We start from the raw sequence: 17,559 nt of genomic DNA on the forward strand, positions 1-17,559 counted from the left end.
TTCCAGGACTCCCTAGGCTGCATCCAACTTCTTTAGCCATTGGTAACCAAATGCCGAGACTTTGGGTTTCGCCCATAATAAGGATTATTTCGCTTTGGATTTCTTCATTGTTATTTGGAAGTGAATAAAACAAAAGAGGGTATTGTTCATTTCAAATGTAAATGATGTAGCAACCAATGCCAGGCAGCTGCTGCCAAGCAGGAACAATCTATTAGCATATAAGAATTCATTATACACCAGTTATTAATAGTTATTAATTCTGTGCCAATGAATTTTTATACATCAGATTCCAAAGCCCATGTACAAGCATAAAGATAAGTGATAAATTATTTTGGCTACTTACAGCCATTGTGATAAGGAACTTAGCAGTTTACTGTGTATGTGACCAATACAATATAAAAAGAGGCTACTTTTGGGTAGTGTACCTTTGGGTAAGAGACCACTGACTGACAGAGGGGAGGTATCACATTTAGAGATGAGCGAACCTGGAGCATGCTCGAGTCCATCCGAACCCGAACGTTCGTCATTTGATTAGCGGTGGCTGCTGAAGTTGGATAAAGCCCTAAGGCTATGTGGAAAACATGGATATAGTCATTGGCTGTATCCATGTTTTCCAGACAACCTTAGAGCTTTATCCAAGTTGAGCAGCCACAGCTAATCAAATACCGAACGTTCGGGTTTGGATGGACTCGAACCCTAATCCGGTTTGCTCATCTCTCATCACACTGTATTGAGAGCAGTGGTTAGGTGAGGGCAGGTACACATGGTGAACAGGGTCTGGACGGCCCAAGCAGACCACCTGTAGAAAATATTGTATCTCTGGAGCAGGAGCAGCTCCCACAGTATCCTTTCCATCATCCAGACATAGGTGACCTCTCCATTACACCCCCTGTCTCCAGGCACCTTAGGGTCCATTTACACAGAAAGATTATCTGCTAAAGATTTGAAGCCAAAGGCAGGAACGGAATTTAAAAGATGAGAAATCTCAGGCTGATCTCTGTTTATAGTCTGTTTCTGGCTTTGGCTTCAAATCTTTAGCAGATAATCTGTCAGATAATCTTTCTGTGTAAATGGACCCTAACTGAAGAAAGTCTGGTGTCTTGTCCTGCCATTGACAGCCAGTAACTGTTACCTTACTTTAAAAGAGAAACTGGGACTGCTGTGGACTGGAACTGTAAGGTGTTTAGTGAGGAATCCAGTTCATGCTTGTAATCTGATGGCAGTCAAATTTAAAGGGAATCTGTCACTAGGTTTATGATGCCTTAAATGAGGGCAGCCTAAACAAGTGACAGAAATGTTGAACAGATCGGTGTATTACTTTCATCAATTTGTTCAGTCGTTCTCCTAATATGCAGGAGAATGGGATTCTTACCACACCCCTCCCCCCCGCTCTCCAGCTGCTGAATGACAGTTGACTGCCTACCCGGCATGGATAGATAACTGCCAATCAGCAGCTGGTGGGCGGAGTTTTCTGCTTCTCATGAATATCTAGGACTACTGGGCTCATGCACATAATGGAGAGAACTACTTATTGTTAATGTTATTCAGGAGGATATCACTGAATCAGCTGCACAGAACAATGTAAGTGATACATCATCCTGTTCAGCTTCTCTGTCATTAGTTTATGCTACCATGAGATAGGACATCATAAACCTACTGACAGAGTCTCTTTAAGTATGGAGGCTTTATGATGAGCAGCTCAATCCTGACTTTGCTGTGGAAGACACACTGCCCCCTGTTGGTGTGATGATCTGGGAGCCATCGCATATGACAGTTGGTCTCGCCTTGTAGTGATACAAGGGGCTCAGTGATATGTACAGGACATCCTGCAGCCACATGTGTTCTCTCTCATGGCTTCCATCCAGGATAATGCTCCCCACACTGCAAGGATTTCCCAAGAATATCTCTGCCAGATTTAGGCCCAAGTCACACTGAGCAAATACAGCGGAATCCTCTCTGCCGCGGAATCCTGCCGTGCTTAGTGTCCTGCAGTGAGTGAATGGGAGGGCGAGTGCGTGTCTGCTCCCGCTGCTCTCCGCTCAAAGAAATGACATGTCAATTCTTTGAGCGGAGAGGGGAGGGGAGTAAGCGGATGCGCGGGCGCCCTCCCATTCACCCACTGCAGGACACTGAGCATGGCACGATTCCGCGGCAGAGGGCTCCGCCGCGGAATTCCACTGTATTTGCTCAGTGTGAACTTGGCCTTATAGCAAGCAGCTTCGGAAACCGAGTAGTCTACAAGATCTACATGCCCAGCTGTAACATCTGTGGCGAATATACCGCAGGATGCCATAAGGAACCTGTATCCTCCATGCCCAACCGTATTACATCTTATATCCAGGCTAAAGGCGCCCAACAGGTTACTAGAGCTTCCTTTCAAATACACAGTTTTACCTGGAGGAACAAAGTTTTTGTGATCTTTTGGGGAGCATTTATTTTTTTTATACGTATAACTGTATCCTAGATAAGGATGGAGGAGAGAGCTCAGGTAGACACGAAATGTTGCAGTCATGCTGTTGTAGAGTTTTGGAAAGTACAGTCTTATTGGGACATGAAAAACATGAAGCCTCCTGGCTAGGGATTTAGTTATATCATGCTAGGAACATGAATCCGAACTGCGTTGCCGCCTGTAGCGAGGGGTCAAAGCAGGTGGCTTCAGAGGCAAGTCAGACAATCCGAGTTGACAACAGGAGAAGGACAGAGCACAGACATACCTTTGCTATGTATGCAGGAATGCAACAATGCTCAGGCAGGACAGAGCAGGTTTAAAGGGGTACTCCGGCCTGGGGGCTTTTTTTTTTATATGGCCGGGGAGGAGGTGGCTGTTACTGACAGGCTGAGCGGACTTGAAACGGCACGCCTCAAGCCCGCGTCAGACACCAGGAAGCGTCCGGGCAGCGGGGACCGGAGCGCTAGAACCGGGGAGGTGAGTGGATGTCGTTGCCCTCAGCCACCTCCTTCCCGGCCATATAAAAAAAAATCCCCCAGGCCGGAGTACCCCTTTATGGTACGTTCACACTTACCGGATCCACAGCGTATTTTCCGCTGCAGATCCGCAGCAGATTTTATTTAAATAACTGAACACAGCAACAAATCTGCATGATCAAATCTGTTGCGGATCTGCTGCGGATCCTGTAGGTGTGAACGCACCCTTAAGCTAATTTAAATAGGTACAGGTGGCCCTGAAATGGCAGTGGCAGCTGAAAACAAATTGCCCCAATAAATCCAGAGCAGGCGGTCACATGTGCATCCTAGTGGCCAGAGGTGTCATTGCAGCAGAAGGAGGAAGAAGACGCCAGACGACACGAGCAGCTTCAAGACAAGCAGGGAGTGCAGCAAAGGAGCGGACAGGACGGCAGTGGCGACTGTGTACAGGGCGCCGCTGTCTGTGAGCATCATCTGGCGCTGTTACAAAATTATACATCTTATAATACCATTATTATTATATTCCATAAATAGCATAGCAGATTGAATGTTATATAACTAGGATTACATTGGAAGACATGCATATGGGGACTAACGTAAAGGGTTACTGTCATTATTTTAGCTTGAATACAGTTCGCAATGAAGTGATGGAAGAACATGAAATCTTGTGACATTTGGATGGAATAATTACCCTCATCTGTCTTGGAATTGTTAACATAGCATTGCCTGCGTGTGGCGCTTCCTGTTTTGTAATTACACTTCTGAGAGAGGGCATCCACATTGTCAGAAGCCTGTTATAATGACTTGTAAACTGTAATATGACAGCTAATAAGATCTAATGATGTCATCTGCTCACTTCTGAGTCATGCCTGGGGCTGTACAGGGTGTTACAGAACAAGCTGAATAGAGCGTGTCCAGATATAGCACTGAAATGTGTCAAACTAAGGAAAGGTGCGGATTTTGGGTGACAGGCTCAGACTTATCATGATCATTTTAAGGTAGAAATTTCTACCTTAAAAAAAAAAAAAAAACCTGAAGTTTTAAAGTACTTTTTTCAATTATATTATCTTTTTACATCAAACAATCAATATGACGGCAACTATAAACTCAAAAAGTTGCTATATATGTATCGTAGGTTTGTAGTATGGGTAGCGGGGATGTATCACTTTTAATGGGAGACCAGGATAACATAGTCTGTAAGGCTGAACAAAAATCCATGCCTCCATCAAGTTCACGTAGTTATCAAGTGGTCCAAAAAACTAACATCAGAATTTAGTATATATTTTGATCAAACCATATTGCCTCATGTACCAATGTGCAGGTCTCTGATACACATGAGTCCCTAACCAAAAAACATCACTGTGTCGGTCAGCGACCACAATCCCCGCAAAGCGTGCGCAAGCAGAGAAGGGGGGTCACGGAATGGCCTGCAACCCCAATGTCACAGGACCAAACCCCAAAGGGCCCCCCTGAACCTCGCAGGCACCGCCGGTGGAGAGAGTAGGCGCTAAACAACACAAGTGTGAACAAGCTCTTACCTCTCACCAATACTCCTGCAGGTAGAATGGGAGACTCAAAGGAGGTACTTACCATATGTACACAGGTGCTTCCTGCTAATTTGGATCACATGGTTCTTACAAAGGAGGAGTGCTAGCCACAATGAAAAAAGGGACAGAATTCATGAAATATGCACAAGCCAAAAAGACAGAAATGGCTGCACATCGCACCCATGGTTGACACGATTGATATATACCTGTATAACACTTGCCTTCTTTCTGCTCTAAAATCCCTTCATTTCGTTGGCTGACTATGTCACCTAGGCGGGGCTTCACAGCAGTTAGACCTCCTCTCCCCTGGCCCAACTGCCATGAAGCCCCGCCTAAATGACATTGTCAGCCAATGAAATGAAGGGATTTTAGAGCACAAGTTTTATAAAGTTATATATATGCATCTAAGCTTGTGGATGGTGCAGAGAACCGCACATAGAGTAAAGGAGGGGGGTTGGTTGTCATAATATCACTTTAAAGGAAACAAATTGTTCCTGACTCCAAATCTAACAACCATAATAAATCCCTGGATCCACAACCCCTCTCCTGAATCTAGTTACTATAAATATTATTATTTTCCAAAACTACCTCTTCTTCACTTGGGTGTGTCTTGTATAAATGAAGTAACTGTGGGTGACAACACCTGTGAGAAGTGTAATGGTGACTTCATTAGACTGGATGACTGACAGCCGACCTGGATACCCAACCCAACTTGAGCCCTTGAGTCAGACTAATTGTACCATACATACCATGGGCCATGCCCAACTTGACCACCCCCATCCACATAGTAGATGGCCCCCCTGTGCAGCCCCCCAGAAATGTTTTCCCCCTGCTCTACTCTTATAGAAGCTGGTCCCCTGTGCAGCCCCCTATAAACATTTTCCTCCTGCTTTGCTCTTATAGAAGCTGGTCCCCTGGGCAGCTCCCTATAGAAATAGCCCCCTGTGTAGTCCCTATATAACCCTGTCCAGCTCCCTATATTAGATGGTTCTCTGTGCTGCTGTCCACTATAGTAAATGGCCCCTTGTATAGTCCCCCTATATGCTCCTCTCCTCCTCTGTCTTCTGACACAGGCAGTGTATGTTACAGATGCTGTCTGCACTCAGTCAGTTGTGTGTGCGTCTGGGGGCTGCGTTCACACTACGTATATTTCAGTCAGTATATTTCAGTCAGTATTGCAACCAAAACCAGGAGTGGATTAAAAACACAGAAAGGATATGTTCACACAATGTTGAAATTGAGTGGATGGCTGCCATATAACAGTAAATAACGGCCATTATTTCAATATAACAGCCGTTGTTCTAAAATAACAGCAAATATTTGCCATTAAATGGCGGCCATCCACTCAATTTCAACATTGTGTGAACAGATCCTTTCTGTGTTTTTAATCCACTCCTGGTTTTGGTTGCAATACTGACTGAAATATACTGACTGAAATATACATATACTGACTGAAATATACGTAGTGTGAATGCAGCCTAAAGGTGTACATGCAATTGAATAGCGCTTCAGTGAAGCACATCACTCAGGGTCCTACTGAATGATCAGAAGGATCCACTGGTGGCCCCCTGATTCATATGCTGCAGTGCAAATTGAGTGTAGTGTGATAATGTGAGTGGCCCCCCTACCCCCCAGGAGTTTGGGCTCCGGGCAGCTTCCCTAACCGCCCAGTTTTTCATCCGCCCCTGACCTATGCAATGGGACTTTCCCAATACATCTCTGTATGCTCACGGGATGCCCAGGCCCCTGTGATTGTTTATGAGTTACATCCAACGTGATATACATGCATTAGGCTGCTGAGATATGGGAAGTTGCTTCATACTGGCTCATCCTAATGCACAAAGCCCTTCCTACAAAGAAATCTTCACTCCTATAGTTGGATGATGGTGGATGAAGCCCAATCAGATCATTGACTGATATGGGGAGCAGATGTCTAGACCGGAGCATGCATGGTCGGCTACTACTTCTTCATGGTATACATTTGCACCCATAGAGGTCAATGAGAGCATTTCTGGCCAGATGGCTGTCTGCCCTTGCCAGTGTAATAGGACAGAGCAGAAACAGCAAATTTTACAGCATGAAATGCAAGTCTGTACTAGCCCAAGGGTTAGTGATGTAGCCATGTGGATTAATGTCGGGTGAATGCCCAGTGCACGTCAAGTATCCATGTTTATAAACCTAGCTGAGCTGTAGTAGATTTATGTAAAAAAAAAATTGTACACTTCTTTATCAAATATCTAAGTGGATCCCATCAGGGGAAAGTCATCAGTTTGGAAAAACAACACTTCAAGAATATGATAGAAAAAAAAAATTGGAAAGGAGGCAGCAAAGGAAAGGAAAGATGATACTACACGTTTCACTGCTGTGAAGAAACAGTATCCAGGTGATGCGCCGCAGCGCCGCACGCTGTTGTGCGCTAATGACTGATTTTAATGACCAGTGAAATGCATGTTTCCATTCAGAAGCTGAGTATGATGTTCCTAACATGCGTTCCCATTTGGAGATTGGAGCGTCTTTAACAAACATGTCAAACCCTCCTATATGGTTGTAGAGGGGGTGTCCCATTTGTAATTGGAAAGGAAGGAGACAGGGCACCATTAGTGAAAATTTGTGCAGAAGAGAGACATCCCCTTTAAGCTGTCGAACATGTAGTATGTCCAAAATTAAAGCACTTAAATAAATGTTGATATTCTTAATCTACGGCCCAGTAGTCATAATTGGCGGATTAACCCTACAATAGTGTCTTTGTTGAAGTCCCTTTTAGAGTATTTCAGTGTATTTCTCCTCGCCTGTTTGCTCTCCGCTCCGTGGACCGTGTTAGCACTTGCTGAGTCCCTTTTTTTAAAAAAAAGGAATTTTTACATGGAATTTTTCACAAGACTGCTCTCAGCATTGCTGATAAGCAAACCTTGAGTGAAATTCCTTTAATTCTGACTGGCTGGATGGACCCCTGGCCTAATACCAAAACTCACTGCACCTTGTCAGGACGAGAGTCACAGCTTCTGCTTCTGTTCTGTGTACGTGACCTTCTGAACCAGGATGGGAGCAGCTGTAGCCTTCTCCTCTTACCTTCTTTGGAGATACTTTTTAGTTTTTACATTTTATAGGGGGCAGGTTATGTACATATTGCTTGCATTTTTATAACAGAGTGGAAAATTTTGTAATGCGTTTCAGGGCATGTACCACTATCCCCATTGTTTAGACTAAAATAAATATATATATATATCAGTATATGTTCTGTAGCAGAAGAAGGGGCCCCTAAATGTGACTTTGCGCTAAGAGCCACAGCTCTTGATCTAGGGGTGTCAGTGCATTATATTGAATTCATTGGCCACCTGGCAGTACTTGTTTTTCCCTTTGGGGGAGCACTTCAAGACTTGTATCCCCAATGTTAAAAGGGTATTCCGCTCAAACATAACGTTTCATATGTTGCTGTCCATGGTGAGACTAACAATTCATTCTATACTTGTTATTATCTATTCTGTCTCTTCCCCCAGTTCTGAGCTGCTGCTTTCTGCTGAAGATACAAAAATCTGTGTGTGAGCTTTTCTCTCCTTCTTCTCCTCCCCCCTCCCTTCTGAGATGGCTGATGTAAACAAGTCCCTATCTGTAACTTTCTAGATAATCACAGTGAGTTCAATAGCAACTTGACCTCAGATTAACCCTGGCATTTAAAAGAAGCTAGCAAATAAAGCCTGACAGGGACTTGTTTACATCAGCTGTCTCAGAAGGGAGGGGGGAGGAGGGGGAGATGGAGAGAAAAGCTCACACACAGATTTTTTGTGTGTTCAGCAGAAAGCAGCAGCTGAGAACTTAGGGAAGGAGCCTGAATAGATAATTACAAGTATGGAAGGAATTGTTAGTCTCACTATGGGCAGCAACATTTCAAAAGTTATGTTTGAGTGGAATACTCCTTTAATATTTGAAGAGGAATGTGACGATCTTGTGGGAAAAGTCTTTCAGCTCAAGTGCTTGGGAGGAAATGGCCACTCATTGTTGTATCTCAAGTTCAAAAAAGGGGAAAATAAGAAGGCACAGGATAAGTGTTAGCAAGTACCACATTATATCAGTATTAAAGTAATTATTTTATAAAGTTTCATTTGCTTTATGTTGGTTTTCTATCCTCATAAATATACATTTTTTGTACTTTAACAGAGCAGCAACGGGTGATGTTACTGAGCAGCTCACCCACCGTGGTCAAGAAATACTTCCCAATTCCAGTGGAACATTTAGAAGAAGAGGTCCGGATACGATCGGCTGATGATGGGAAGCTCTTTCGAGAGGAATACAACGTGAGTCTGCTGGGGAGAACACTATGTCATTTTGCTTTTACAGGAAAACACAATTGTCTGTGCTGGATGAGCGCCAGTCAAAGCAGATCTGATATTACATTTCCCTTCTGATCCTACAATAACATGCAGGGATGAAGTGAGCTTTAATTTCTTCTTAATTCTCTGCAGAACCAACAGCAGAGTACAGGCCGCTGTGTCATACGTGTCCTGGAGGTCCATCTCACATCACTGTCACTTCTGGTTTTTATAGTTAAAAAAAAAATGGAAAAGGATTATTTAAGTATTTATTTAAAGGGGTATTCCACTCAAACATAACTTTTTAGATCCTGCTGCTCATGATGAGATTAATAATTCTTTCCATAGTAACATAGTCACATAGTAAATAAGGTTGAAAGAAGACTAGAGTCCATCAGGTTCAACCTAGGGGAACCCTACTGTGTTGATCCAGGGAAGGCAAAACCCCCCAAGAGGCAGACGACAATTGCCCCATCACAGGGAGAAAACTCCCCCCCCCCTCCCGACTCCAATGGCAACCAGAACAATTCCTGGATCAACGTATCACCGGAAATCTAATGCCCATAACTTGTAATATTATATTGTTCAAGAAAAGCATCCAGGCCTCCCTTGAACTTATTTAATGAATCGGCCGTGACAACATCATGTGGCAGAGAGTTCCACAGTCTTACCGCTCGTACAGTAAAGAACCCGCGTTGATGCTGATGATAAAATCTTCTTTCCTCTAGACGTAGAGGATGCCCCCTTGTCATGGTTACAGACCTAGGAGTAAAAAGACCACTACAAAGATCTCTGTACTGTCCATTCATATATTTGTACGTTGTGATCAGATCGCCCCAAGACGTCTTTTTTCTAGCGTAAATAACCCCAAGCTTGATAACCTGTCCTGGTACTGAAACCCACCCATACCCTTAATGACCTTTGTTGCCCTCCTCTGCACCCGCTCCAGTTCAGCTGTGTCCTTCTTATATACCGGTGGCCAAAACTGTACACAGTATTCCATATGTGGTCTGACCAGTGATTTATAAAGAGGCAAAACTATGTTCTCATCTTTAGCATCTATACCTCTTTTGATGCATCCCATTATTTTATTAGCCTTGGCAGCTGCTGCCTGGCACTGATCACTAAAGTTGAGTTTACATTCCACCAATACCCCCAGGTCCTTTTCGGAAGTAGTTTTATCCAGTGTTTTATTATTTAGCACATAACTGTACTTACTATTTCTATGGCCCAAATGCATAACCTTACATTTATCCACATTAAACTTCATATGCCATTTCACCACCCAAGCCTCTAGCTTCTCCAAATCCCTCTGTAATATGATATTATCCTCCTCAGTACTGATTACTTTACCCAGTTTAGTATCATCTGCAAAAATGGAGATTCTACTCTGTAGCCCCTCTACAAGATCATTAATAAAAATATTAAAAAGAAGTGGACCCAACACTGACCCCTGTGGTACCCCACTAGTAACTAAAACCCAATCTGAATATGTTCCATCAATGACCACCCTCTGTTTTCTATCACACAACCAGTTACTTACCCATTTGCATACGTTTTCCCCGAGTCCCAGCATCCTCATTTTGTAGACCAACCTTTCATGCAGCACAGTATCAAATGCCTTTGAAAAGTCCAGATACACAACATCCACAGCCTCCCCCAGGTCCAGTCTATAACTTACCTCTTCATAGAAGCCGATCAGATTAGTCTGACAGGATCGATCCCTCATAAATCCATGCTGATGCTGCGTAATAAGATTATTTTCATTAAGATACTCCAGTATAGCATCTCTTACAAACCCCTCAAATACTTTACCTACTATAGATGTTAGACTTACGGGCCTGTAGTTTCCAGGATCACTCTTTGACCCCTTCTTGAAAATTGGTACCACAATAGCTATGCGCCAGTCCTGTGGAACAATCCCTGGCGTAATAGAATCTTTAAATATTAGGAATAACGGTCTGTCTAACACAGTATTTAATTCTTGTAAAACTCTAGGATGGATACCTTCTGGGCCCGGTGACTTATGGATTTAATGTTTTTAAGGCGTCTTCCCACTTCTTGTTGTGTTAGGCAGGTGAGATTTATGTGAGGATTTATATTATCCCTAGTCATGTCCTCTGTTATGGGATTCTCCTCTGTGAATACAGTAGAGAAGAATGTATTTAGTAGATTGGCCTTTTCCTCTTGCCCCTCCACCATTACACCCAGATTATTTTTGAGGGGACCAACATTTTCAGTTTTAAGTCTTTTGTTGTTTATATAAGTGAAGAACATTTTGGGATTTGTTTTACTTTCTGTGGCTATCCTTCTTTCTGTTGCTATTTTTGCTTCTTTTATTTGCTTTTTACACATTCTATTCTTCTGTCTATAGTTGCTCAATGCTTCCCCACTACCTTCTTGTTTTAGCAGTCTGAATGCTTGTTTCTTATCATTTATTGCACCCCTTACAGCTGAAGTTAACCACATTGGATTTCTCTTATTTCTATTACTTTTATTCCCATATGGTATGTGTCGTTCACACGATTTACCCAGGATGCTCCTAAATACGTCCCATTTCTCCTGTGTACTTTTATTTCTGAAGGCATTGTCCCAGTCTATGTTCCCAAGGTCCTCTCTTAGTTTTTGGAAATTAGCCTTCCTGAAATTTAATGTTTTTGTAGCCCCTCTGCTAATTATTTTATTGAAGGATAATTGAAAACTTACTATATTATGGTCACTATTACCTAGGTGACCCCCCACCTCTATTTTTGATATTCTGTCTGGCCTATTGGTTAAGATTAGGTCCAGGAGTGCCCCCCCTCTTGTTGGTTCCTGTACTAGTTGGGAAAGGTAATTATCTTTTACTATTTCCAAAAACACGCTTCCCTTCCTGGAGCTGCAGGTTTCTGCTTTCCAGTTTATATTTGGGTAGTTAAAGTCCCCCATAATAATGACTTCCCCCTGCTTCGCTGCCGCATCTATTTGTCTTATAAGAAGATTTTCTGACTCTTCCACTATATTTGGAGGTTTATAACTCACTCCTATAAGAATTTTATTATTCTTCGTCCCTCCTCTTATTTCTACCCAAAGAGACTCCACATTATCATCACATATATCCTCCAGCAGAATAGGCTTAAGGCATGATTTAACATATAGACAGACCCCTCCCCCTTTCTTATTTTTACGGTCATTTCTGAATAGACTATAACCCTGGATATTAACAGCCCAGTCATAACTCTCATCCAGCCATGTCTCGCTTATCCCCACTATATCATATTTCTCTTCAACCATTATGAGTTCTAATTCCTCAGCTTTATTAGTGAGGCTTTGAGCATTAGTATACATACATTTAATATGTTTGTCCATATTCCCTTTCCTCTTGTCACTAGTGACTGTTCTAACCCCTCCCGCCGCTCCACCCCCAGTTCCATAATCTAGGCCCAGCTCTCCATCTACTATGTCTTCACTTACTATATTGTAGTTGCCCTCCCCCCCAGTCCCTAGTTTAAACACTTCTCCAACCTCTTAGCCATCTTCTCCCCCAGCACGGCTGCACCCTCCCCATTGAGATGTAGCCCATCCCTACCGTACAGCCTGTAACCGACCGAGAAGTCGGCCCAGTTCTCCATGAACCCAAACCCCTCTATCCTACACCAGCTCTTGAGCCTCTTATTTACCTCCCTAATCTCCCGCTGTCTCTCAGGTGTGGCTCGTGGTACAGGTAATATTTCGGAAAATATCACCTTGGAGGTCCTAGTTTTAAGCTTCCTGCCTAAGTCCCTGAAATCGTTTTTAAGGACCCGCCACCTACCTCTAACTTTATCATTGGTGCCAATGTGCACCATGACTGCTGGGTCATCGCCAGCCCCTCCCAGTAATCTGTCAGCCCGATCCGCGATGTGACGAACTCGAGCGCCTGGAAGGCAACACACCGTTCGACGATCCCGGTCTTTGTGACAGATTGCCCTGTCTGTCCCCCTAATAATTGAGTCCCCCACTACCAGTACCTGCCTGGCCTGCCCTGAACTCCTGTTTCCCACCTTACTGGAGCAGACACCCCCTGGCTTTCAGAGGCAGTGTCCTGCTGCAGCAGTGCCACCCCTGAATCAAGCCAATTCGCCAATTTTCCGCCAATTTTGCAAACTTGTTGGAGTGTGCCAGATCAGGACTGGCCTCCCTCACACTCTTCCCTCTACCCCGTTTTCTAACTGTGACCCAACTACTTGCCTCTTCTCCTGTACCTCCATGCTATCACTCTCTCCCCCATCTACCCCTTGGAGCGCTTGCTCAGTGAGAAGCAGACCCCTTTCCAGTTTGCCAATGTATCTCAAACGTCGCAGCTGCTCATTTAGATCCAGGATCTGGGCTTCCAAACCAGCAACATGCACACATCTCCCACAATGGTATGCACCCTCGATCGGTTGATCAAGGATTGTATACATCGCACAAGATGTACATTGGGCCGCATTGTCAAACATGGCGCTCATTTTTATGGGGATATTATGTATAACTAAACAAAACAACAAGCAACAAAAGCAAACAATGTGTTCAGAAAGCAAGTAAACAATTTGTTTTCCTCTAAAACTCCCCGAATCTAAAGTCCCAGAATATTTAAGTCCCACACTTGAGACAAAAACACACTTCAGATCAAAAACTCGCACGCTCCAAAACTCGCTCACAAATACAATATAAAAAGCACTTAGCTTGCAGAGATTGCTGTTACTGGCTCCAGTGTATTATTATTAATTCACTCTCCTTGCCCCGACTCTGAGCTGCTGCTTTCTACTGAAGACACAAAAAATCTGTGTGTGAGTGTGAGCTTTTCTCTCTGTCTCCCCCTCCTCCCCCCTCCCTTCTGAGACGGCTGATGTAAACAAGTCCCTGGCCTGCTGTATCCGCAACTTTGTAATGTCGGTAGGATTAATCACAGTGAGTTCATCAGACCTCAGATTAACCCTCCCGGCATTATAAAGAAGCTACAATGTTGCAGATAAAGGGACTTGTGTACATCAGCTGTCTTGGAAGGGAGGGAGGGAGGAGGGGAAGGAGACTGAATAGATAATAACAAGTATGGAAGGAATTGTTAGTCTCACCATGGGCAGCAACCTGAAAAGTTATGTTTGAGTGGAAAACCCCTTTAAAGGAGAAGTCTGGCAGCGGGTAGGGGGAATTTTATCATGAGTAGGAACTGCCCTAAGTGGGTGGTGAAACCGGCCTCGGGACCCCTGCCAGGATATCCGGCGCTGATATGTCATGACCCAGCTCATAAACTGGCCGCTCAGCAAGTCAGTGACTGGGGCAGGACGCCGCTCCAGTCATCAGCCGGGACGTCATCACAACTCGGAGGGAAAATGCTGTCTGGCAGGGGAGCCGTCGCTCACCAAGGGCTTGGGAAGAGGTAAGTTCCTGCTGGTTTTCAAATACCCCCTGCCTATGCTGGCTGCCAAATGGCCGGATTTCTCCTTTAATATTTATTGATTTTTTTTTATCAATATCTTTAAGGGTGTGTTCACACCTACAGGATCTGCAGCAGATCTGCAGCAGATTTGATGCTGTGTTCAGTTATTTAAATGAAATCTGCTGCAGAAAATCAGCTGCAGATCCTGTAGGTGTGAACGCACCATAAAAGACTTTTTTAGCCCCTCTACAGGAATTGTACAAGCAATTGCTTAAACCCTTGGACAGTGCACTGCAATACTTGTATTGCAGCATACTTTCCTTATCTCCTATTACACCCTGTCTAAAGTAGGGTGTAATAGGTGTACAAGCCTGGCAGCCAGGAGCTGAGCTACAGTAAAGCAGCGCCATCACTACACAAGTTTGTTTAGCCCTATTCTATAATGTGAGTGGCGAACAGCTATTAGCTGCCCACCAACCTGCCGATGAGTGATTGATGGCCCATCCTTAAAATAGGCTGTCAATCATAATAGCCTGGAAAACACCTAAGTTAAACACAGCTAAGGCTGTATATATTTATAGAGGAAATGTATAGTGGAGACATGTGAGGCAAAATAGTGATGATTGGAGGATGCTAAAGTCATCCTGCTTTGATGCAGTTGGAATGGCTGTACCCTGCAGATACAGGCGTCATTGCAGATGTAACAGAAGAATCATTTGTTCTTTCTCTTACAGTCCTTACAGTCTGGGAATTTCCAAGGAACATTTGAAGTGGCCAATAGGGAAGAGAACAAGGAAAAGAACAGATATCCTAATATCCTGCCCTGTAAGTCACATATGTAAACGGGTTCATCAAATAATGTTGATATGCATGTAATGGTATGAAAGTAATTTATTTTATTATGTTTTTTTTTTTTTATATTAAGGAACAGCATTAAAGACAGATCTGCAGAGCCCATTGAGGGGTCTGCATACACATGACATTGAGGGGTCTGCATCACATGACATTAAGGGGTCTGCATACACATGACATTGAGGGGTCTGCATACACATGACATTGAGGGGTCTGTATACACATGACATTGAGGGGTCTGTATACACATCACATTGAGGGGTCTGCATACACATGACATTGAGGGGTCTGTATACACATCACATTGAGGGGTCTGCATACACATGACATTGAGGGGTCTGCATCACATGACATTAAGGGGTCTGCATACACATGACATTGAGGGGTCTGCATACACATGACATTGAGGGGTCTGTATACACATGACATTGAGGGGTCTGTATACACATCACATTGAGGGGTCTGCATACACATGACATTGAGGGGTCTGTATACACATCACATTGAGGGGTCTGTATACACATGACATTGAGGGGTCTGCATACACATGACATTGAGGGGTCTGTATACACATGACATTGAGGGGTCTGCATACACATCACATTGAGGGGTCTGTATACACATCACATTGAGGGGTCTGCATACACATGACATTGAGGGGTCTGTATACACATCACATTGAGGGGTCTGCATACACATGACATTGAGGGGTCTGCATACACATGACATTGAGGGGTCTGTATACACATGACATTGAGGGGTCTGCATACACATCACATTGAGGGGTCTGTATACACATCACATTGAGGGGTCTGCATACACATGACATTGAGGGGTCTGCATACACATGACATTGAGGGGTCTGCATACACATCACATTGAGGGGTCTGTATACACATCACATTGAGGGGTCTGCATACACCTGACTTTGAGGGGTCTGCATACACCTGACATTGAGGGGTCTGCATACACATGACTTTGAGGGGTCTGCATACACCTGACATTGAGGGGTCTGCATACACATGATATTGAGGGGTCTGCATACACATGACATTGAGGGGTCTGCATACACATGACATTGAGGGGTCTGCATACACATGACATTGAGGGGTCTGCATACACATGACATTGAGGGGTCTGCATACACATGACATTGAGGGGTCTGCATACACCTGACATTGACGGGTCTGCATACACATGACATTGAGGGGTCTGCATACACATGATATTGAGGGGTCTGCATACACATGACATTGAGGGGTCTGCATACACATGACATTGAGGGGTCTGCATACACATGACATTAAGGGGTCTGCATACACATGACATTAAGGGGTCTGCATACACATGACATTGACGGGTCTGCATACACATGATATTGAGGGGTCTGCATACACATGACATTAAGGGGTCTGCATACACATGACATTGAGGGGTCTGTATACACATGACATTGACGGGTCTGCATACACATAATATTGAGGGGTCTGCATACACATGACATTACCAGATCATCTACTTCTTCCTTGCTGGTTTATTAGTTATTACTTGCAATTATTAAATCCTTGTAAATCAAATTATACCAGTCATTTCCATTCACAGGGTTGTCAGTGCCATAGCCAGAGGCGTAGCTAGGATTCATGGGGCCCCATAGCATAAAAAATGTATGGGGCCACATCCTTTATTCTCCCAGCACCCCGGTGTATGAGTGACGTCACTTTTGTTCCGGAGTCTGAGAGAACAAATATCGGGGACTGCACAGGGCCAGGTGAGTATGTCTATGGTCGGGGGTCTCTTGTGGCTGCAGGTGCAGTGCACAAGAGAGAATGGCAAGGCAGGATGCCAATGGGTTCTTGCTCCTTTAGTCAGAGTTCTGCAACATTAAACTGTGTTTATCACGAGCGCTCACAGTTAACAGGTTAGGGGCCTGCGGGCCCCCTTAGCGCAAAGGCCCTGTAGCAGTGGCGTGGTCTGCCCTTATGGTAGCTATTTCACTGGCCATAGCAGAAGTGCAGAATGAGGGACAAAGAAGCAACAGTGATTTTTAGGCTAAGCTGATGTTTGTTCTTAAGGCTTGTTAAATGTTCACAAATACATTAGTCTTTCCCCCTCCACCATTATGTGTTGTACAACTTCCTCACTGTTTGTCCTGGTGACAGATACCAGCGTGCTGCTGCTGCCCAATAGTCCAACCCTACTGAACGCCTAAAAGCTTCCCCTCCTGCAGTTTCCCGTGGCCCCCCCACTCTCATCCACTCGCTGTCCGCACATGTAAAAGCACCGGCAGCAAGCATTGAACGAGGAGCAAGCAGGTGCCAATCTAAGTGCAAGCGCTCCGTATAATAGGGGCTTTACTCCTAAATTGGCAACTAGGTATATCTATTCTCCTCACTCCTAGGTATATCTATTCTCCTTACTCCTAGGTATATCTATTCTCCTTACTCCTAGGTATATCTATTCTCCTTACTCCTAGGTATATCTATTCTCCTTACTCCTATGTATATCTATTCTCCCTAATCCTAGGTATATCTATTCTCCTTACTCCTAG

General features: G+C 44.1%; 1 protein-coding gene across 5 annotated transcripts in view; it reads left to right on the forward strand.

Annotated features, from left to right (window-relative positions):
- The window catches only part of PTPRE (protein tyrosine phosphatase receptor type E), a 187,699-nt gene that overhangs the window by 132,217 nt on the left and 37,923 nt on the right, over positions 1–17,559 (forward strand). For all 5 annotated transcript variants that reach the window (XM_069980041.1, XM_069980043.1, XM_069980042.1 and 2 more), the window contains exons 5-6: positions 8,628–8,764; positions 14,894–14,984. In XM_069980041.1, coding sequence (XP_069836142.1) covers positions 8,628–8,764; positions 14,894–14,984 — 228 coding nt within the window. The remainder of the gene's footprint in view (positions 1–8,627; positions 8,765–14,893; positions 14,985–17,559) is intronic.

The sequence above is a fragment of the Dendropsophus ebraccatus genome, chromosome 8 (assembly GCF_027789765.1).
Source record: "Dendropsophus ebraccatus isolate aDenEbr1 chromosome 8, aDenEbr1.pat, whole genome shotgun sequence".
NCBI classification, from domain to species: Eukaryota; Metazoa; Chordata; class Amphibia; order Anura; family Hylidae; genus Dendropsophus; species Dendropsophus ebraccatus.